General features: G+C 39.9%; 1 protein-coding gene across 3 annotated transcripts in view; it reads left to right on the top strand.

Annotated features, from left to right (window-relative positions):
• PDE4B (phosphodiesterase 4B) overlaps nucleotides 1-22,085 on the top strand; it is a 533,353-nt gene extending 511,268 nt beyond the window's left edge. For 2 of the 3 annotated variants that reach the window (XM_068964819.1, XM_068964820.1), the window contains 9 exons: nucleotides 3,116-3,209; nucleotides 8,680-8,858; nucleotides 10,226-10,324; nucleotides 10,466-10,630; nucleotides 12,774-12,873; nucleotides 15,143-15,297; nucleotides 15,419-15,541; nucleotides 16,261-16,443; nucleotides 19,838-22,085. In XM_068964819.1, coding sequence (XP_068820920.1) covers nucleotides 3,116-3,209; nucleotides 8,680-8,858; nucleotides 10,226-10,324; nucleotides 10,466-10,630; nucleotides 12,774-12,873; nucleotides 15,143-15,297; nucleotides 15,419-15,541; nucleotides 16,261-16,443; nucleotides 19,838-20,203 — 1,464 coding nt within the window. In that variant the 3' untranslated portion in view covers nucleotides 20,204-22,085. Of the gene's footprint in view, nucleotides 1-2,440; nucleotides 2,489-3,115; nucleotides 3,210-8,679; nucleotides 8,859-10,225; nucleotides 10,325-10,465; nucleotides 10,631-12,773; nucleotides 12,874-15,142; nucleotides 15,298-15,418; nucleotides 15,542-16,260; nucleotides 16,444-19,837 lie in introns of those variants that run through there. The other variant, XM_068964821.1, reaches the window with a different exon arrangement.
• The last annotated feature ends 681 nt before the right edge of the window (nucleotides 22,086-22,766 follow it).

The raw sequence follows: 22,766 nt of genomic DNA, 5'->3' as shown, positions 1-22,766 counted from the left end.
ATATCTTAGAGCCACCTCCCTGTTCCCACACTGGGACTGATTGACGCTGTATAGCAACAGGATTCTCTGGCAATAAAAGGAAATAGGAAAAACGTAAGAAGGAAAGTCTCTCCTAGTCTATTATGATTGAATTTCTACCTGCTGTTATATTCTGAACTGAGAGGCCAATGTGGCCAGTAAAGAGTTGGCCCCACCCTCACCTGACAGTTAACTGCGTTGGTTAAGGAAGATGCCCTAATATATCTGATTATTTCTACTAGGGTGAAACTGATTAAAAGCCTGAATAGTGTTTTTTGTTTGTTTGTTTGGAGGAGTTTTTGTTTTTGTGTTTTTACTGCTATATCCTCAATGCGTTGCTTGGCATGTCTCAGGTGTCCGTTAAATATTTATAAAATATATGGGATGAAACAAAATTATTCAACTAGTATGAACCTGACTGACGCCAAGATCTTGCTAAGTTTTTCCAAGAGATTAAAGGAACCAAAATGAAGATGACTGTGTGAATGTTGCATTTGGCTAAGTCTAGCACAGAGACATAATTAAAGATATCATCTGTCTCTATGTTTTCTACAAGATATTTTTTGCAATGCTCCTAGTAAAGTTTGTTTTCTTTGCCAAAATTCAGCTGATCCGTCAGAGCACAGAAACCTGTCTTTTTCAGTTTCTAAGTCTTTTAGTGTAAGTGCCTATCTTTTGAGAACTGAAAATGAGAGGCTTTTATGACTGAGTGGTTATGTCTTAAAAAATAAAGAACTTAGAACTTACACCTGGAAATTCTGATTCACCTGGAGTTCAGATTGCAGAGTGGTTCAATAAGTAAAACACACTAGCTCAGATGATGATTAATTCAGAGATTTCTGGTGACTGTCACTAACATTTGTATCATGGGAGGGAAGACCCAAACATCCACCAGCAGGGTTCCCCTGAAAGAGGGTGATGGTACATGCCTCTCTGAGGACAGTTCCTCGAGCCGTGAGCCAGAGGACCACAATACTGACTTGCATTGGCTTCACCTTGAAAAGCTTGGTATCCTGGGCACAGGCAGTGGTGTGAAGTGAGCCTGGATGCTTGACGTGATGCCATTGCCAGTGCAGGATGCTCATTTAAAAGGGGAATGCCTCACAGGAAAGAGAGCCAATTGCAATTGCTTGCAGGCTGTTGCCATGGTGCTTCGCTATTTCTTTAACATGCTGTACTTGAACTGAAGTCCAGCGGGTAGGGTAATGGAGGAGGGAGGAGGGGAGTAGGATGGGCCTGGTGGGGAATCCCACTGCAGAGCTCTAGTCTCTGACTTTCTTCATGCCTGTGATCTTTCTAAAACTGACAAGGTAAGAGAGAGAGAGAAAGAAAGAGACACTATAGGAAAGAATTCCTCAGCATGCTCCATATTGCAAAAACAAAACAAAATAAAGATTAATTTAACGCTTAAATATTTTTTTCATGAATTAGAAGATGTAACACTGAAATACCGAAACAGCAGTCATTCATAACCCTGAATAATTCTCCATTCATGCAGCAAACGATAGCTTGTATTTCCTAACACACTCCAGATCCTAAATGGAAAGGTTAAATGTGTTTAATTCATTTGTCAAATGCAGTCTCATGTGCATATTAATGAGCTGATGGAGGACAGAGAATTGCATTCTGTGTACGAAGTACTTTTAAAATTAAACAGATTAATTCCCAATCATTTCATTGTGAAAGAAGTCTAAATGCACTGGCTTGCCATTGATGTGCAAAAAATCCCCCTAAAAGCTAGCTTAAAAAAATATTATTGTATTCTGAAAGTCCAATTTGAAAAACAGCCACAGTTTAAACTTTTTCAATGTTCAGAAAATAATAAAACACACCATCACTTGGAAACCCTTAAATCAGCTTAGCTCTGTGCAAAGGCTGTATCTACAATGTCCGGGTCTCCGCAGTGGAGAGGGTTAAAAACACCTAGATGAAATGGGGGAGGGTACAGACTTCGGATTCCTTAAATATTCATGGGGCTTCCTCCATTTTAATCTTCTCCTTTTAAAAAGATGGCTGTGTTTCCCAGCCTGGTATCCCCTCAGGAAAGAAGAATTGTTCCTTCCTTGCAGAGTTCAGCTGAGCAGGACTAATCTAGAGTGGAAACCCCTTCGGCCACCAGGACTATTCATAATTCATAAGTGTTGCAAACCAGCCAGCTGAATGCATTTGGACAGGCTCTTGCTCCTTCGTGCAATTCCTGATTTCATTACTCTCTCTGCCAGGAAAGAAGCAGGGAGCACAGGCGAAGATGGGCTTTGTTTGGATTAGGAAATGCCCTAAATTTTGGAGGCTTTGTCTTTCATAAGTTTTGATTATTTCACCACTGAATTGCAAGGCTTTCCCGATCCTGTTGGGACTGCTCTCAGAACTGTGAATTCTTTCAAAGGGGATTTGTGGATTGTGGCAAGGAGTGCTTTCCAAAATGCCTGAGGCAAACTATTTGTTATCTGTATCTTGGGGTTACATCAAGGTGGGTTAATTTGATTCCATTATCTTTGGTAGCATGTGAAACCGTTACAGTATGTTTTCTGTGAAGTAGAAAAGCCTCTGTAATGATTTAACTGTGTTATCACTTAGCCTGCTGAGGCGGCTTATTGTGAAGTAAGGGCATGTTATATTACATTGTATTTAAATAGACTGTGCTGTATTTTAACCCTGTTCGTTTTACTCATTTCTGTTGTTAAAGGATGCTTATCTTTCCTGCTGTTTTTCCTTAAAATTTTCACATTTAATAGCCTCTTACTGTATAGGTTATTAAATTATATTTTAGAGTTAATTTTCAATAAATATATTTTAAAATGTGGTTACATTTTTAAGTGAAATTATCTTAACTTCTATTAAAATTCCTTTTCCTATGTTTACATCTTCAAAAGAAATCAGATGTTAATTCTAAGGCATCCTGAAAAAAACCTCTTTTTTCTAAGGTGACGTTGGAACAATTTCACATTAAGGGGATATTGTATTTTGTAGAAACAGAGTTATTTATCTAATGATATCTGCTTACCCAGTCTCTTGGTTCTTAATAAAGTTGGAAGCATCTAAAATTATAATTTGCTATTTTTTAGGTGGTTAATACAATTTTGTTTTTTATAAACAGTTCAAAAGAATGCTGAACCGGGAGCTGACACACCTTTCAGAAATGAGCCGATCAGGGAACCAGGTGTCTGAATACATTTCAAATACTTTCTTAGGTAAGATATTCACCAAAAAAACTGTTCCATAACTGAATTTTTTTAGTGTTAATTTCTTGAACCTCTCTGGGAATATTACTGTGTGAGTTTGGAATTGGGTTAAGTCACAGAAAAGCAAATCCATTTAAAATAAGAACTGAAGACAACCTTTAAGGTAAAAAAAAAAAAAAAAAAAGAAAGCAAGGTTTTGTTTTAAAAAATGAATTAAAATATCCATCAAAGAGAGAAGGTTATTATGGGCTAGTTGAATTTATATAGACCTCAGGTCACTATCTACCCACCCACCTTGGTCTCTGTCAAGACCTCTGAAAGGGTGGGAGTGGGGGGCTGTGATCATCCAATCCTTAGGGACAATTTCAGTTGGCTCCTCTGATGTGGTATTCTTTCAATTCTTCCAGTAACTGGGCTTTGAGCAAAAGGTGATTTGACCCATGATAATAGGCTTTGGAAACTATTTGACTACTGCTTTGCTAAGGTCTTTCTTAAAGATAAATTGGAGGAGGGCAGAAAGAATCATCACCTCTCTGAAAGAGTTGGCCTTCTGCAAGCAGCATGCTTATCTCCCTGATTTCATACTTACCTTTTATCCTCTGCCTTCACATTGCTAGTATTTAAAACATGGCACTGACAGGAAGGGTTTGCAGCCATGCCTAGTGACTACTGTCATGCATCCTGTTTGATTACTAGGAATTTCTAATCTTGTGTTTAAAGCCATTCCATTGCATATTTTTCTTAAATCAGGCTTTCAGGATTTACCAATCTGTACTTCAAAGTGAATGGGTAGCATTTAAACTCTGATCCTGTTGACTTTCAATTACCACTGCGCTATGCTTATTTAGCAGAATTCCATTTCCCAGGGAAATGACCTATTCTTACAATTGAACATTACACCTCTCTTCTTTTTGGCATTGCTACATATCCTTACATCAGTGAACATTTGCCTGGACATCTTATGGAAACACATACCTCTTCTGGTTTTATTTAAAAAAAACATTTCTATTTCCCTAACACCAAAGCAGTTCCTGCTATCGGCAGATCAATCTCTGATCTGCCTAGTACAAAGCTCACAGCACTTCTCTGTGGCCAGTAGGCACTGGCGTGATTGACAAGTGCCTTTCCAACTATTTCCAGTGTGTGGGTATCTGCAGCACCTGGTTTTCTCCAGCAGCAGTTGCAACAACCTTTGTCAGAGAACAAAGGAAAGATTTTTTCATGTAGCCTAGTTCCAAGAGGAGCTAGAATCTAATTGAACAGAAAGCATTATATACTGATCCTTATCTTCTCCATTATTCCCACTTTATTCCTTTGAAGACAGGCATCTTCTATCCATTTTAAATATGCTCTGGTCTGTGAAACACCCAATCATTTTTCAAAACCTAGGGGCCGTTTTAGGGACATTTTACAGGTTAATGACTATGGTAAAGAAGAATAAAATCAGTAGGTGCAAGAACTCATTTTTGTTTTTGTAAAAATTGCATGTTAAGATACCAAGGCTTGGCTGTCTTCTCAAAAGAGACACTGAGCACTGGAGTAAAGGTACAGGAAGTCTCTGAGCCTGTCATCACCCAAGGTTGCACCTAAGCAGTCCTCTTTACTTGTCGCCTCTTTCACTAATGGCTTGCCAAGGACCATGAGAATATTTTAGTATACCAATTATTCTTATTTTAGCATCGAAGGCTATCAAGTGAGAAAGCTGAGAAGATAATAAAAATGAGTTCTCAGTCTCAACACTGCATCTCAGGAACTAAGAACTGTCAATTCTGTGGGATATTTCATTTGCTATTGAGGTGTATCTCTTGAGCAAAGCCTATCATCTGGCTTCTTATTATTCCAAAATTAAATTATCAAGAGCAGGTTGTTTGAGGAAGGCTGTTAGAATCTCAGTCCGTACACACCTAGCATTTGGAGGGTGTTGAGTGTAAGCATGTGTTTGTATGTGCATTTGTATACATGAATTTGTGTATGTACAAGGTAGACCTGATCAAACTAGACAGATGGATAAAAATTTTAAATATTCTTCAGAAAATTTAGGGAGAAAAAAGTCCATCATATAAGCAAAAGATTCATCAGCTACCTCAGTTATAAAATGGGAATACTAACTTTCTGTGACTCTGGTATGGATGGAGTTTATCATCTTACTAAGACAAACCTGGCAACCCAGACTCTCTGGAATGAATTGTAGGCTTATAGTTTGATAATATTCAAAAGCAAACAAACAAACCTTGTTTCCAAATTGCAAGTGCAAGACATGGAACTCTACTTTCTGTCCTGTGAGCCTGGTGGGTATTCTGGAGGACTATGAAGTCTTCTTCATAAAATGTCAGATCTGAAAGGGACTTCAATGGCTTCATCTAGTTTCCTCATTTTCCAAGAAAGAGAACTAAGGAACAGAAGGCAACTTAGCTTGACCAAATTAATTTTAAAATGTTCCAGAGTCAGAATTAGGACTTTGCTCTCTTGACTCCTAAATCTAAATACCTGGCATTTCTTTGGGAAAGAAGGTTATTAGGCTATCAGAACATACAGAAGAAAATCGCCTTTAAGTAATAGATGTATTCTTTAGGGAAAAGTCTTTGGGAATCAGGATTGTTGCACCTAACAATAAAACATTTTATTAACAACTTCCAGTAATATAAAAGGCTCTTAGAGCACAGCTCTAAGAGTATAAAATGATAAGACCTTATTGATTACAGTTAAACTTAAAGACCAATATCACAATAAGAGTCATTGAAAGTTACAATATGTCACCCAGGACAGAGGGAAATCCCGCAGTGCAGGGATCTGTGAAACTTGTGTTGTTTCATTTAAGAGGATGGTATTCAGATGGACAGCCTGAAAGGCAGGTGAGAGATAATCAATGCAGACACTCTGTGATGCTGACATAGGATAATGGGCTCAAGTTGCTGGTACAGGAGGAAGGAAGGACTCAGGGGGAAGGAGCATAGATTTAAGCAAGATCTTTAGATGTGATATTACAATTTAGTTAGTATTGCTACAAACAGAGCAAAGTCACCCCCTTTAAATCCCTGACTTACTGTCAGGGATTGAAACTCTCTCCTACAGCTTGAAAATCTTGAAAAAGAATTTAGGAATTTTGCAGGATTAAATGCTGCAACCTAGCCAAGAAAGCACCTCCAATGATGTCATTATCAGAGTTTTGATGTGACCATTTCTTGCTTCTCTTTATTTACTTATTTATTTTGTACAGTTCCACTGTTTCCCCATTGTAATCTGATCATTCTATAAATGTAAATTCACAAAGTGTTTATTATGATTCTTTGAGTGTATGTTTCAGGTTATTTCTGTATGGCTCTGGCTAAGCATTTAACAGAGGAAATTCAGAGTAGGGAAACCCATCAGTTGTTCCAATGCCTGCATAGGAAAACACCCATTAATGTCCAAATGGCATTCTCTGTGGGTAATGGGTTTCTTCTTTATTGTAACATTCCAGACAGAGTAGTGGTTTGGCTCAATGACTTGCTGTTGCAGGGAATCTTTAATTAAACACAGAGAAAAAGCTGCTAGTTTCACTACAGATTTTTGTATCTGCATTGGCACAGAATAATCCAACAGCTTCTTTAACCAGAATGGTAAAGAATGACATTAGGAGAGGCAGGGGCTATAGTGGCCTTTTAGCAAAAGTAGTCATTATTAGGACTAAGGTGACTGGGAGAAAAGTAAATTCAAAAATAATGCCATATATAGTTTTATGCTAAAGACTGAGAGACCAGAAAGAGATTTTAATGGGAACCTTAAGGGGCCTGGGTTCTATGCTATTAAATCACTGTCTGGAACAAGGTAATTGCAAAATAAATATCTGTTGAATAAATTGCCCTTTGAGCTTGGGAAAGTTGCTGACTTCATCTGAAAAATGAGTGTGTGGGATTATTATTGGTTCCCAAACCTGGCTCTGACCATCAGAGTCACTTGGGCAGCTTTTTTTTTTTTTTTTTAATTGGTTCAGTAGGACTGGGTGGGGCTCATAAGTCTGTATTTTTCAAAAGTTCGCTGGGTGATGCTGAACCATGTTGGAAACCCCTGAACTAATCAAGATGACCACTCAAATTCCTCCCTAAGGTAGAGCCATAGGCTGATGAATCGAGGAGGTGGGGGACATGAAGAGACAGCACTGAGATTCCAGGGATAGAGAAAACCCTTGCTCCAGCCCTGCAGCCAGGTGCCCAGGGTCCAGAACAGCTGCTTCCGTGTCTGTCTCTGGGCTCACTTTGCTTTGATGAGTTGTCCACAGGGTCCTGTGAGCAGGCGGAGGTCTCTAGGGAGAACATGTGACTATGCCATCAGCTGCCAGAGTTGAAAGCAAATCGTCTAGATCCCGGCAGGCCATCTGGAAACGTGTCATTTTCAAATGGGGAAGTTGTCTTTGGATTCATTTTCGCTGAAACAAGTAGAGATAAAAGTAGGAACTTTTGGAAGCTGCATTAACTCTTTCAGCCACAGGGTCTCATTTAGTTCAGTGACATAGCTGTCAAGCACTTTACTAAATGATAGCCTCAGTGCACCCACAGGCATATCTGTGGCCTGAGAGAGTTGATGTGTTTTGAAGAAGAACTCTCAGGATCCATCCATCCCCCTGTGAAGTGAAATAGAATATTTGATTGCTGATGTTTTAATCTCATGATACAGAAGAAAGAGCTTCTGAGCACGTAGATATGTTTCTCTCACTAACCCTAGCTCTCCTATTATCTTGTTGTAGCAGAATTTATTAAAAGATTAAATGAGATGATTATAAATATTTAATATGTATATTTTAATAAATGTAATGCCTGTTACAAATGAGAGGCATTGTCATTATTTATTCATGGGATTCATAGACACAAGGCATGAAATAATACTGAAAGTATAGTCTTTGTCTAAACCTCAGATGGTAATAAACCAAAGCTTTAAAGTAATCATTTAAAGGTTATAAACCATTCATTTTTCTAATATATATGCCACTCATCTAAATCGAACCCAGCTACAATTATATGGATCTTTTAAATTAAAAAAATAAATACAAATATAATAAAGTGAGCAAAACATAAAGCCTGTTTTTATTAACCTGTGCTTGGCTACATGAACATTTTTGATTATATACACAGACAAGTTATTCATTTTAATGAGAAATTTACATATAAATGTTGATGTCACACCTTGAAAATGTATGAGTGTAATTCCCCCAAATCACCCTGCAAACAGAAGACCTGGGATTGAGTTCCACCTGCCATTCTTGAACAAGTGATTTAGCTCCTCTGGACCTCATTTTGCTGCTTTAGAGATTAAATCACCTATCACAGGATTGTCCTGGAGGTCAACTGAGATAATGCTAGGACAGCCCTTCCTAAGGTGTGCTATCCATGACAGACCATTAAAAGTTGTTTTGAATATTGTAGTGGGTTTTCGCTGGCACACAGGTGTTCTCACTGGCATGCAGGGACTGAAAAACCTATTTTTGTTGTTATTGTTATTACAGACAAACAGAATGACGTGGAGATTCCATCTCCCACCCAGAAAGACAGGGAGAAAAAGAAAAAGCAGCAGCTCATGACACAGATAAGCGGAGTGAAAAAACTGATGCATAGTTCAAGCTTAAATAATACAAGCATCTCACGCTTTGGAGTCAACACGGAAAATGAAGATCATCTAGCCAAGGTGTGTACAAGCTGGGTGTGTACATGTGTAGTGCTGCTTTACAGCAGACAGATGTCCAAAACCTCCTATTAGAAAATGGTAGTGGTCGCTTTTGCTTTATTATTAAATAGTATGATGAGGCTGATGTACCCTGTTTTTCCATTGCTGTACACCTAGTTAAAAACCCTTTTTTTATACCAAAAGACCAGATTTTGCCCTGAGTTGGGTCCATTAACTCATGAATGGAGAATCCTGTTGAACACATGTTAGGAGAATCCAAGGTGAGGGCAATAGGAAGGACTGAATTATCCCAGAGGATATTTCAGAAACTGTATGCCAAGGATCAGAAAGAAAATATGCACTGATTGCCAGAATTGGAGAAGAAATGAGAGAAACTGACAGCATTGACTCTTGAGCCTTAACCCTAGTAGTGGAGGAAGACTCAGAAAGAATTCATACCTCCTCCCTGAGGCTGTGCAAGGTGACTTTTCAGCCTTGTGAGAATATGAAATGAGATCAAATGAACATTCAGTGAGGGGGCAGCTGAAAGATGTCATTAGAGGAAGGCTGATTACATATCGGGCCAAGACTCTACGGAGAGCCTGTATCCCTAGTGCGTGCATGCTAAGTCACTTCAGTCATGTCCGACTCTGCAACCCTTTGGACTGTAGCCCACCAGGGCTCCTCTGTCGATGGGATTCTCCAGGCAAGAATACTGGAGTGGGTTGCCATACCCTCCTTCCCCTGTATCCCTTACTCTGGGCAATAATTAATAATAGAATAAGTTGCTCCTTTAATCAGATAATCTTGGAATAATCCCACAACACAGGATGGAATGATGTTTCTTCCAGGTCTTTCTGTAGCCCAGAAGCTCTAGGAGATAATGGATGACTAGCATCTTCATGACCTTTTACACTAAATTAGGGTTGATTCACGTACATTCTAGCAGCTAAGTCTCCTTGACCTGGTTCTTAGCAAAGGGCAGAGGAGTTTTCTAGCTGAGATTGTTTTCTAGTTGTTACTGATGGACCAGTGAGCAGAGAAGGGGAGCTACAGGGAAATAGGGCTAGGATGACCTCTAATCACTTACACCTACTTCTAAAAGCAACATTGGTTGAGGACTGACATGGCAGAAAAATTATAGGCCAGCAGCCAAATTTATAAATAGACACACACTCTCCCTCTTCTGAAAAATATATACAAAAATGTGTAACTAGCATGAGGAGGACACCCAACCTCCCAGACCATTCCATTTTCAAATGTTCATGTAACTGGAACACTAAATACTCTATAGACTTAGTCAACTCGTGCCCACAAAATAAATGAAAACAATGAGGCCTGGTAATAAAAGTGTTTTTATTTCTAAATGTTTCTCATTTTGATGACAGGAGCTGGAAGACCTGAACAAATGGGGCCTTAACATCTTCAATGTAGCTGGATATTCACATAATAGGCCCCTAACATGCATCATGTATGCCATATTCCAGGTGAGTAAACAGGAGTGAATGTTGGTTATCTAATTGGATGTTCTTTATGATTTTTTCCCATCCCAGTTTACCTTTCTGATTTGGCTTTTCTTCATTTTTGGACATCCACTTATTTATTTTTTAACCCATTTTGTTGTACAGGAAAGAGACCTCCTGAAGACATTCAAAATCTCATCTGACACCTTTGTTACCTACATGATGACTTTGGAAGACCATTACCATGCAGACGTGGCGTACCATAACAGCCTGCATGCTGCTGATGTGGCCCAGTCAACCCATGTTCTTCTTTCTACGCCAGCTTTAGATGTGAGTAGTTATGATCTGGTTTGCATACCTTGCCCATCCTCTTTAAAAAGTACCGTGGGAGGTATGATATATTTAGAGAAATAATGTAATTAGATGATTGTACATACTTGAACTGGCTCTTTCTATTATGTATAACATGTATCAATCAGGTTATTAATATAAGTGGGTGACATTTCTACTTGCTTTCTGGTATTAGAGTAGCCTTTCCTTTGCCTCTTTTACATTTGAAAAAATGTTTAAGTATCAAGCTGGTAACAGGGAGCTTTATTTTTCATTGTGTCTCCAGTACCTGATAAGTGTCTAGTTTGGTGTCTAGTGTATAGTCTGTATGCGCTGATCTGAACTGCTGCCATACTATCCCAAGCACTGTGAGAGAGAGCACAGAAATATAACATAAAATGTTACCAATAGTTCCTACCGGGCTTCCCTAGTGACTCAGACGATGAAGAATCTGTCTGCAATATGGGAGTCTGGGTTCGATCCGTAGGTTGGGAAGATTCCCTGGAGGAGGGCATGGCAACCCACTCCAATACTCTTCTGGAGAATCTCCATAGACAGAGGAGCCTGGTCAGTTACAGTCCATGGGATCACAGAGAGTCAGACACAACTGAGTTGTGTCTAGCATATAGTTCCTATTAGTAATAAGCATCCATAGACTTATTCTCCTAAGAGTTGATAAAACTGACTCTATGTATTGAAGGAAAAGTAACTGAAAATCTAGAACTAAGGAATTAATAATGCTGAAGCAAATAGAGATATCATTCCATCTTGTCTGATATCTTGCTAGAAGGTGGCTGTGGCTGCTTCCCTCACTGACAGTACATTTGTATATATCAATATTTGCAGCCCAGGGGATCCAGCAGGCCATACTCTCCCTTGACAGATGGCAGGGGTGGTTAGGTATTTCCGGAATGTGCAGGCTCACCCAGGAAGGGACTGTCTATGCCCTAGCCCAGACTGCTTTTGCAGGTTCAGTTTGGAGGGTTGAAGAAAGATTAAACTGACCCCTGCTCTATAGCTTGGATTCCATATATTCTGAGAAATGAAATCCAAGAAGTTAAGACTGTTTTATTTCCCTGAAGGAAAAAAGCAATATTGTTTTTATGTTCATGTAAGTATCACACAGTGGGACAACACTGTTTATCAACTATCTATCACTGTTAACTACTGTGTGGCTGGGCCTTCCCTGGTGGCTCAGTCAGCAAAGAATCTGCCTGCAGTACAGGAGACCTGGGTTTGATCCCTAAGTTAGGAAGATCCCCAATATTCTTGCCTGGGAAATCCCATGGACAGAGGAGCCTGGCAGGCTACAGTCCATGGGGTCACAAGTATTGGACATGACTTAGCAATTAAACCACCACCACTGTGTGGCTAGAAATTGATTGTGAGTGCCACAGATGTTTAGAGAAGGAAGAGTTAAATGTGTGTGTGCATAATTTAATTTGAAGGATCAGAGATGTAAGTAACCCCAAAGGATGATGAAAGACATTTCAGCCAGAGGAAGACATTTTAGCCAGAAGCAAGTTATACCTAAATAAATACTAGGTTTAAATCATTGTGTACAGGTAGGGCAAAGGAGGCTTCACAGGAGTTGAGTACTGGGCATCAGGTCTCACTTATTAGAAATGTTCTCCTATTCTCTCTGGAGTAATCACTGAGTGGATAGGTGTTTATTGAATGTATGAATAAATAAGTGCAAAAGCTTCTGACCACACTACAAGGTTAGTTTTTAAAAAACAACTTATTGGCAGTCTTATAAATCTGGAATTTGGCCTTACTCAGCCTGAAAATATACGAAGGTTTTTATGTCTCTGGGTGGAGCCAGTCTGACTTGCTTCTTTGACCTGTATGTGCTTGTGTTACATAAGCACTATCCTGCAGTACCACTTATCCAAGAAACAAACTTTGGGTACCACCTGATCTTTTACTATAAGCATTCCCCGAGCCACAGCCCGCAGGCTTGATGTAAACATTAAGAGACCTTGTGATGATGGGCAGAATCTACATTTAATTGAACTAGTATATTGAGAGATTATGTAAATCAACGAACCACATGAATGAAATGGGGTACCTCAGTGTGAAGCTGAATCAGCAGGCTAGGCTAATGGAACATGGAATTCAATAAGCTCATTTTGCCTTGCAGGCCGTCTTCACAGATTTGGAGATTCTGGCTGCCATTTTTGCAGCTGCTATCCATGACGTTGATCATCCTGGAGTCTCCAATCAGTTTCTCATCAACACAAGTGAGTTCACCACTAGAATAGTCATTAGAGATAATTGTATGATTCGCTGCTTCATTTTTTTCCTACTAATGTTTTCATTATGGATAATAATAAGAGTAATAATGAGGTCATCCTTCCATTCCACTAGACTACAGACCTTTCCTGGATACTGTGTCCAGTCTAGCAACATCATTTTGAACTGCATGGAGAACTTGGGAAAGGTCAGAGGGGACCCATAAAAAGCACTCACTGTTTGGAAAATACAATATGTGAGGAAAGAGTAATTGATGTGGAATTATCTAGTAAGGACAAGGAAAGGCTTGGGAATAATGTGGTAATGATTTTCAGGATTATACAGTGCTCTCACAGAGATCATGGTGACCCACTAGTGTCCCTTTCTACAGAGGAAGCAGGTCCAAATGTTGGCTCTGAGCATGCGAGCCTCCAAATAGAAATAAGACTCCAGAAAAAGCACTGGTATAGGCTTCTACAATTCAGGGTGGACGGCTGGGTCATTAAAAGTCTCCCACCCTCTCTTCCAAACCTCTGCATAGGTTTGATTATGGACTGGTCGGTAATATAGATTGGTCTGACTTCAGTGACCTTCAGGGTTGGTCCAACCTTAGGATCCCAAGCCCTACTTGAAGCATTTACCATGCTCGAAACATTAAGTATCCATGCTAATGAAAACCCATGATTTTCCCCAGCATTTCTAAATGCTGAAAACCTGAATACTTTTCTTTTCTGAGAATATTGTTATCTTGTTGTGGTCAAGATTAACATCAAGTGCTGACAGTTTTAAGAAATGTTGGAGCTACTTGTTGTCAAAGAGCCCTTATCATCCTTTATCACCAGAATATTTGAATGACTAGGTATGAGGTACCTTGTTTATTTTACCTCATTTTTCCATTGAAAGAACATAAACTTTGGGCAGCTACTTGTCTATGTGAGTTATATCAGCTGGTGTATTGTGGCATCATGAGTCATCCCATATATAGGCCAGTTCACACAGAAAAATGGCCTTTTTGCCAGAGCCATGTACAGCATTACAGTACAGAAAAGCCAGCTTGCAGATCTATGCCCTAGATCATAGGATGAACGAGGCAAGAGTGCTAAAATGACTTCACATTTCCCACCACCTTTTCTGAAGATGTAACTCAAAGCACAGATAAAACAATGATTTATGACTAACAGCACCTACTGCTAGTAACATACTATCATCACTTGACTATTATTCTTGATTAGGAGAAAATGTAGCTTCATGGGTTGATGACCGTGTTCTCAACAACAGATCATGGCGCTGTTCAAAGGATGCCTGTGATTTTTCTGTGTGAAAGGCAGGCTAGAAACTATAGTTTAGGTGTCCAGATAATGCAATTTCTGGCATTATAGGGCCCTAGGGCAGAAAATCAGAGAAGGCAATGGCACCCCACTCCAGTACTCTTGCCTGGAAAATCCCATGGATAGAGAAGCCTGGTGGGCTACAGTCCATGGTCTCACTAAGAGTTGGACACGACTGAGTGACTTCACTCTCACTTTTCACTTTCATGCATTGGAGAAGGAAATGGCAACCCACTCCAGTGTTCTTGCCTGGAGAATCCCAGGGACGGGGGAGCCTGGTGGGCTCCCGTCTATGGGGTTGCATAGAGTCAGACATGACTGAAGCAACTTAGCAGCAGCAGCAGCAGCAGGGCAGAAAATGGGACATCAAGATTGCTGTAAAAAATTATTGTTTCATTACCATACTTATAAAAAACTCCAAAAAGCTATGTTATTTGGATAAAGTAAAAATTTTAACTCACACCATTATCTTCTTCGAAAATCCAAAACTCACAATTGACAGAGCTGAGAAATATATCACAAAATGAAATAATGTGAAAAATTGGAATACCTTGGATGAAATTTAGTGACGTTTTCAGTCTTTTCTGAAGTACAAAATATGTGAAGAAATGAAGTTGGAAACTGAGATAAAAATAGGATTTAATTGCTTGGGAATGCCCTTACCTAAAATGTCAAATTCTTCAACTGAAGTGAAAAAGAGAAAAAGGATTTTAAAAATACTATAACTTTTAATAAAAAAGAACATATATATACTAGTATCTACTAGAAGCTTTTTTTTTTTTTTTTCAGAAACTGACTCTTTTTAGAGGGAGACTAAGGGAAAATGATATATAGGGTCTTGGTTCTTGAAATCATTTGGTGAGAACTTGCTCTGATTTCATACTGAGATAATGTCACAGTTTGAATTGTACCCCTTTTCATCAAGTCATCATTTTTCCTTGTTTACTAGATTCAGAACTTGCTTTGATGTATAATGATGAGTCTGTGTTGGAAAACCATCACCTTGCCGTGGGTTTCAAACTCCTCCAAGAAGAACACTGTGACATCTTCCAGAATCTCACCAAGAAGCAACGCCAAACGCTCAGGAAGATGGTTATTGACATGGTAAGACTTTGGCCTCCCCATGATCCTTACTTACTTTTACTTCTGCGGAAAGAGAAAATCCATTCTCCTTGATAAACTGAGTTTGTTGAGAGTTTTCTTTTTTCTCTGTTTTTAACCCCAGGTCTTAGCTACTGATATGTCCAAACACATGAGCCTGTTGGCAGACTTGAAGACAATGGTAGAAACAAAGAAAGTTACAAGTTCCGGTGTCCTTCTCCTGGACAACTATACTGATCGTATACAGGTATTGGATGGAAGCCTTTGGTTTATTTAACACAAAGCCACACCACACTAAATGAAACAACAATTAGAAAAAGAAAACAAATAAATTTACGTAGTTGCATGTCCTAGGTTACTATTACAACTTCAGGCTTATTTTAAGAACAAGCAAAGGAAAATGGATATTCAAGTTGATCCTCTAATTTACAAAGAAAAACAGAAGTCTACTTATTGAGTTGCTTAATTCTAAAAATAAACAGCAGAATCTCATTGTAATAGGGTGTACGTGCCTGCTGATCCCAAAAGCTCGTGTTTGGATATAAATCCCACTGACTTGAACTTTGTCAGGTCTGTTTTGGTTACAAACTGCCTTTAGCTGGTCTCCTCTTTCCACAAGTGGAAAATATGAAGACATCTACTTTGAGTAATTCTTTGCATTTTTTCCAAACTGAGGAAAAGAAACTATGGCAGCAGCATCTGACCTCTCATGTCCCTTCCAATTTTTAAATTCAATGACTGTTAATCGAAGAAGACACATTTTCCCTTTTAGGACACTAATAATGGCAAATAACCAACTCTGGCCAGCACCATTGTAATCTTGCTTTTTTGGTGCAAACACCATAATTATAATGCAACTAAAATGTTCTTGGGTCTGGTACCAAGTGTACTAGTACAAGAGGGATGAGATGTTCTAGTAGTATTTATACCTAATTTTATGGGATTTTCAAAACTTGATGATTTCAGGTCCTTCGCAACATGGTACACTGTGCAGACCTGAGCAACCCCACCAAGTCCCTGGAATTGTATCGACAGTGGACAGACCGAATCATGGAGGAATTTTTCCAGCAGGGAGACAAAGAGCGGGAGAGGGGAATGGAGATCAGCCCCATGTGTGATAAGCACACAGCTTCTGTGGAAAAATCCCAGGTATCTAATATGAGGTTTTTAAAGTTTCTGTAGGGTCTGCTGATGGTTGAACTGGAGGACTCTTTCTAGCTATTTTCTCTTATATATATATATGCATATTATATATAATATGCCTGTATAAAATATGTATATTATATAAAATATGTATTATATATATGTATATATGTGTATATTTATATACAGGCTTCCCAGGTGGCAGCACTAGTGGTAAAGAATCCACCTGCCAGTGCAGGAGACACAAAAGACGTGGGTTCAGTCCCTAGGTCAGGAAGATCCCCTGGAGCAGGAAATGGCAACCTGCTCCAGTATTCTTACCTGGACAGTTCCATGGGTAGAGGAGCCTGGCGGGCTGTATTTCATGGGGCCACAGAGAGTCGAACACAACAGGGCAGCTAAGCAGCATGTATACATATATATGTGGGTGTGAAATTATAAGGAAGCAACTACTTATTTAGTTTCATTATACTCGTGACTCATTTGCCTTCTCCATTACACTCAGTTTCACAGTGAGGAGATAAAGCGGTCTTCAGAAAACCCATCAAAGTTTGGATGGTGTATCCTCAGTGTAGATCAGTACCTATGACCACAGCAAATCCAACTGAGTTAACCGAATGCTGCCATCTCATCCCTCCAGGTTTCCCCCAGCTCTGTCTTTATCTAGGACCTCTACTCTTCATCCTTGTTTCCTGAACCTTGTTTTCAGTGTCCAGAATCATACACACTGCCACCATCACCAGAGGTGGTGAATCGCTTTCCCACATATCTCTTCTGCTTCATGGTCAAAGCCCTGTGCTGTGTCCCAAATATGCATATTATATATATATGTGTGTGTGTGTATATATATATATACACACATAGACATGGGCTTCCCAGGTGGCACTAGTGGTAAAGAATCCACCTGTCAAGGCAGAAGACTTAAAAGACGTGGGTTTGATCCATAGATCTAAGGTTGCATCTACACTTCTGAGAATAGGCTGACATCTTTTACATCTGTATCCAAAGTTAGTTACAAACTCCCTCTGTGCTGGAGGTACATTACACTGTAGGCAGGGAGGTGCCCCTAGCTGAAAAATATGTAGCACTAGAAAGTGTTGATATCCTTACAAAGGTTTCAGAGCCAGCTGAGATGCTATTTTTTTCAGAAACAAATGACCTGAGCCAGGCAGTCATGATTCCGATTGTGTCTCTAGGCTGCCCAAGCCCTTTATCACAAAATCACTCAGACTATTTTTTGTTAGTGTTTATCCTCTTTCTCCACTACTTTCTACCCCCAAATTTGCATGTAGTTGTAATATCAGTATATAATTCCTTTGCAATTATCAGTGTGTTGCTTTTTCAAAAAACCCAATAAAATGAATTTAAAGTCTGTAAAAGTGCTCTGTAAGTCTAATATGCCATAAAAACATGTCACATTAAGGCCAATTCAAAATCCTCATGCCTTAATTAGAATAGGATATTTGTGAATTAGTTAATTAATTAGCCTACTGTCTTTTGATTAGCAACAGAGGTGTTTGGTATATATGTGATTTTCCACACATTTTCATATACATTATCCCATTTGAATCTCCAAACAGCCTTTTGAGACAGACATAGCAGCTATTTTTGCAGAGTGTCAGGTGAATAAGCTGGCCTCTTGGTTCAGTTCACCAGCTCATCACTGCCCTCCACCCAAAGCACTCCATCACTGTGAACAGGTCTCTCTGTTTCCATGACATTGTGGTCCACGGTGGCGTTTCCTACAGGTGGGCTTTGGTGAGCATTGTCTGAGTAGACTGGTGATGAAACCCTTGACTAGGTGCTCTTCAGATTTGTAGTGTTCTCTCACCCTAGGGCCTAGGAAATGAGCGACTAGAGGCTGCCTTTCTTATAAATGCTGAACATTTAGTAAAAGCAAAACAAATGAAGAAAGAAAATGGCTGCACTGTAGCAGCTCATTGAATTTTCTCGGTTGCTGATGAGCTTTTTTTTTTTTCAAATCCCTGGAAAACTCATTGAAAATAGTATTTAAAAACCCTTAAACACACGTAAAGAATTAAAAGAGAGGAAAGAAGAGTGGGTGGAAGAGAAATATTTGAATCATCTACAGCCAGTGTTATAACCAGTGCAGATCAGAGATCCCCTGACTTTGGTGTGAATTCTGTTAATGCTAGGGAAACACCAGAGAAAAGAATGAGAGAGAGAGAAAGAGAGGAAGGAAGGAAAGAAAATAGGTAGGTCAGAGTCATGTATGGCTAAGGTCCTTTGATATGGTACAACTTGGATGTATGAAATAACTGGCCCCAAACTAGAATGTTAACAAAGAGGTTTCCAGCAGTGTGGAAAGTTAGCTATGTAATGCCCCATGGGTGCACAGAGGTTGCCCTTGCTCGTCCACCCCTGAATCCTGACCCAGCATCTCTCCAGCTCCTCAGACCATAACAGGGGAATTCCATTCCCTCATTCAACTAGTGCCTGTTCTTTCTCTCAACCTGCTCCCACCCCCAATGTTTCCTGTTTGTCCCACAGTGGACGGGTCAGCATAAGGCCACAGAGCCAGCACATGCAGGATGCATAGCCCCTGTGTAAACCATAACAGAACCATAAGCTTCAAGTTTCTTCACAGGAACACTAGCAAAGGAACTGCTTAATTGTCTTTATTTTTTCCTTCTTTCTCCCAATGGAAATGATGGTGTGCCCTCTGGATCTAAAACAATTGCAGACGTGTCCACTGAGGGGATATTTATTTGTTTAGGAGCTTGAAGTATTTTCAAGTGTTTTACCTACGTCGTCTACAAACCAAAAGCATTCCACAGGACTTGAGACATGCCAGAGTCATCCTGGGCTGGCTCCCTTTCGTTTTAAAACCGCAGCATATTTTAAAGTTATCAGGGAAAGAATGTTGAGTCAGAGCTCAGTGGACCAGGGGCTTCCTTCTTCAGAGAATGACTCACAGAATCCAAGCAGTGACAAAGTCATTCCCAGCCAGGGTTATATCCACACTTCTTATTTGGCACACATCAGAGGAAAAGTAATCAGTTCTAGTGAGACCAACACAGGCTTTGGAATCAGACAAAGTTGGGACAGAGTCCCAGCTCCACCGTTTACTGGCTCTGTGACCTCTGACAAGATGTTTCTGAACCTCAGTGAGTCTCAATGAACCTCAGCGAGTCTTAGTTTTCCTTTGTGAATGGTGAATATCCATTCTCAGTCTGTGGGATTAAGAGCAACAATGCATATATTGCATTCAGTGCAGGATGTACCATATAGTCAATGCCCAAATAACAGAATCTGGTATTATTTAATCTTTGTTGGGTTGTTGTGTCTTTTTTTTTTTCCCCTCTTGCAAACCAGGGCAGCTTGTTTGCTTTTCCAGGGCCCATCACAATAACAGAGATGTAACTTTATTTTTCTTCAGGTGGGTTTCATCGACTACATCGTCCATCCCCTGTGGGAGACCTGGGCGGACCTGGTGCAGCCTGATGCCCAGGACATTCTGGATACTTTAGAAGATAACAGGAACTGGTATCAGAGCATGATACCCCAGAGCCCCTCCCCACCACTGGACGAGCAGAACAGAGACTGCCAAGGTCTGATGGAGAAGTTTCAGTTTGAACTAACCCTCGAAGAGGAGGATTCTGAAGGCCCCGAGAAAGATGGCGAGGGCCACAGCTATTTTGGCAGCACAAAGACGCTCTGTGTGATTGATCCAGAAAATAGGGATCCTCTGGGAAAGACTGAGGTAGATATCACCACAGAAGACAAGTCCCCAAGCGACACATAATCTCCCTCTTCATGCGGAGATGAACATTCCACCCTTGACAAGCATGCCAGCTGTATGGTAGGGCCAGCCCGCCATGGGGGCCAAGGCCTGCACGGGACAAAGGCCATGTGGCCTTTCCAGTTACTTGAGTTCGGAGCCAGAATGCAAGACCGTGAAGCAAATAGCAGCAGCTCAGGAAATTCCACGGTTGACTTGCCTTGCTTGCAAGCTGAGTGGAGAGCTGAAGCTTTCTGTGGTTCTGGAGGCCAACTGTGCATCACGACCGAATAGCTTGAAAGTGGAAGGAAGACACCAAACTGAGAGATTTTTCTGCACTATGTTTTGGGCATCTGTCCCCTCTGGTGACTGAACTGACTAATAATGTCATTTCTAAATCTGCTTACCTGTCCCCTTGTCTGCCACCCTGTGTGCCTTTTTTTGTAAAACATTTTCACGTGTTTAAAATCCTGATGAATACCTAGAATTTAGTATCAGCTTCTACACAGATAAGCATTACAAGCTGACAAAAAATTTTGACTCTTTCTGAGGGGAAAAAAAAAAGGAAAGGAAATTGTCTTCCTTCTTTCTTGGGCAATATCTTTTACTCAACTACAGTTACTTTTGCAAATAGAAAGGCTACACTTCTAACCACATTCAACTTCCTTCCCCTATGGTCCCAAACAACTCCTCAGTTGCCCTTATAACAGATCTCTGTCTGCTTGCTTTGAACAGTACTTTTTCTCCTCTAGAATTGCACTTCTTTGCTATAAACAGAATAAAGTTGAACAAACTAAGGGGTAGGAATGGGTAGTTGTCTTGTTCACAGTAACAGTCTGTGTAGAATTCCGCTTCACAAGGCAGTTGCCCTGTCGGGTCCTGAACCCCTGTGCCGCTGGGGTTGCACGATCCCCATCCTGTTCTCTTGCTCCCCTCTTCATGCTCACACCAGTTACACTGTTTCCAATTTAATGCTGCCGTCTTTCTCTTGCACTGCCTTCTGTGCTAACACCTCCATTTCTGTTTATAACCGTGTATTTATTACTTAATGTATATAATGTAATGTTTTGTAAGTTATTAATTTATATATCTAACATTGCCTGCCAATGGTGGTGTTCAATTTGTGTAGAAGACTCTGCCTAAGAGTTGCAACTTTTCTTGTAACGTTTTGTATTGTGTATTATTATATAACCTGAACATTGCTGAAGAGATGTCCCCCTCGCCAGTTGGGTCTGCCCTTTTCCTGGTCCGAGTTGCTAATACTGCTCAACTCCTTCATGAACTGGTTTTGAAAACAGGACTCTCACATTAGATACTAATGGTTTCTACTGAGCTTTTACTTTTGTATAGTTTGATGGGGTGTGGGGGCAGTGGGCTGTGGTTTTTATCCCTGTTCTATTCAAATCTGTACACATGAGTTGAGTTTTAACTGAGTTCTACTATAATCGAGGCTTCAGTTTAACAAGAAACACTACGTTCGGTTTAACAAGCAACTCACCAATCATTCTTCTGAGAGTCCCCAAACTACTGACTTTAAAGAGAAAGCTCCCAGCCTGCCATTAAGCAGGAATGTCAATGTTCCGATTAATTACTAAAGAAAACAATAAAAGCAATGTGAATTTTACAATGAAATGTGAACTGACATAGTAAATTATGCAAATGTGAAGCTTCTGATAACACTTGCTAGACCTCTGTCTGGCTTCAGTCTCTGTAATATCTATATCATGCTTTCAGTTCAGCATTGTGACTCAGTAGTTCAAGAAATGGCACAAATGTGCATGACCAATGGGTTTCTATGTCTATGAACACTGCTTATTTCAGGTGGACATTTTATTGTTTTCCAAAGTTTCTCACAATGTATGTTATAGTATTATTATTATATATTGTGCTCAAATGCATTCTTAAGAGACTTTTATATGAGGTGAATAAACAAAAGCATGATTAGACTGTAGGCCCAATTATTTCGTGGTTAGTTCTGACGCATTGAAAGCAGATATTTTTTTCTCTTCTCTCCTACCATACCCCACAAAGAAAACCCCCCACTTTGCTTGGCCAACATCACACCTAAAGTTTCATAACCTGTGTCCAAAAAGTCCCCTAGCTTGGAACATTTACTTTTTTAACAACTGTTCGACAGAGTTGGTGGTGCAAGAAGGGAGATGGTGAATTAAAAGAAACAAAGCCCCTTTAAGAATCTGAAGAGTTTAATCTGCTACATGAATAAAGGTAATCTCCCACTTGGTTGGATCCTCTAGAAAAATGAATCCTAGACTCAGAATATTAGCTTGATGTAGTCAGATGGTCCTATTGATTCATTTGACACATGAAGAATCTGAGGTCCAAAGAGTCACGTTAAAGCACAATGCAAGGAGTGCTGGCTGACACTCATGGTCACCTCAGTGACCCATGGAGTCTCCTGTTGACCATATGGTTATGCTTTTCTTTCTGGAAAGAACTATGTAAATATCATAAGCAAAATAACACTTTGTGGAAAAAGTCAACTTAGAAAAATTTTATCTTGAGAAAGTTGTGTGTGTGTGTGTGTGTGTGTGTGTGTGTGTGTGTGTGTGTTGACAAAGGCTGCAAA

The sequence above is a fragment of the Capricornis sumatraensis genome, chromosome 2, assembly GCF_032405125.1.
Source record: "Capricornis sumatraensis isolate serow.1 chromosome 2, serow.2, whole genome shotgun sequence".
Lineage (NCBI taxonomy): Eukaryota > Metazoa > Chordata > Mammalia > Artiodactyla > Bovidae > Capricornis > Capricornis sumatraensis.
The sequence above is the reverse complement of the archived record's forward strand: the minus strand, read 5'-3'. Positions and strand labels throughout refer to the sequence as shown.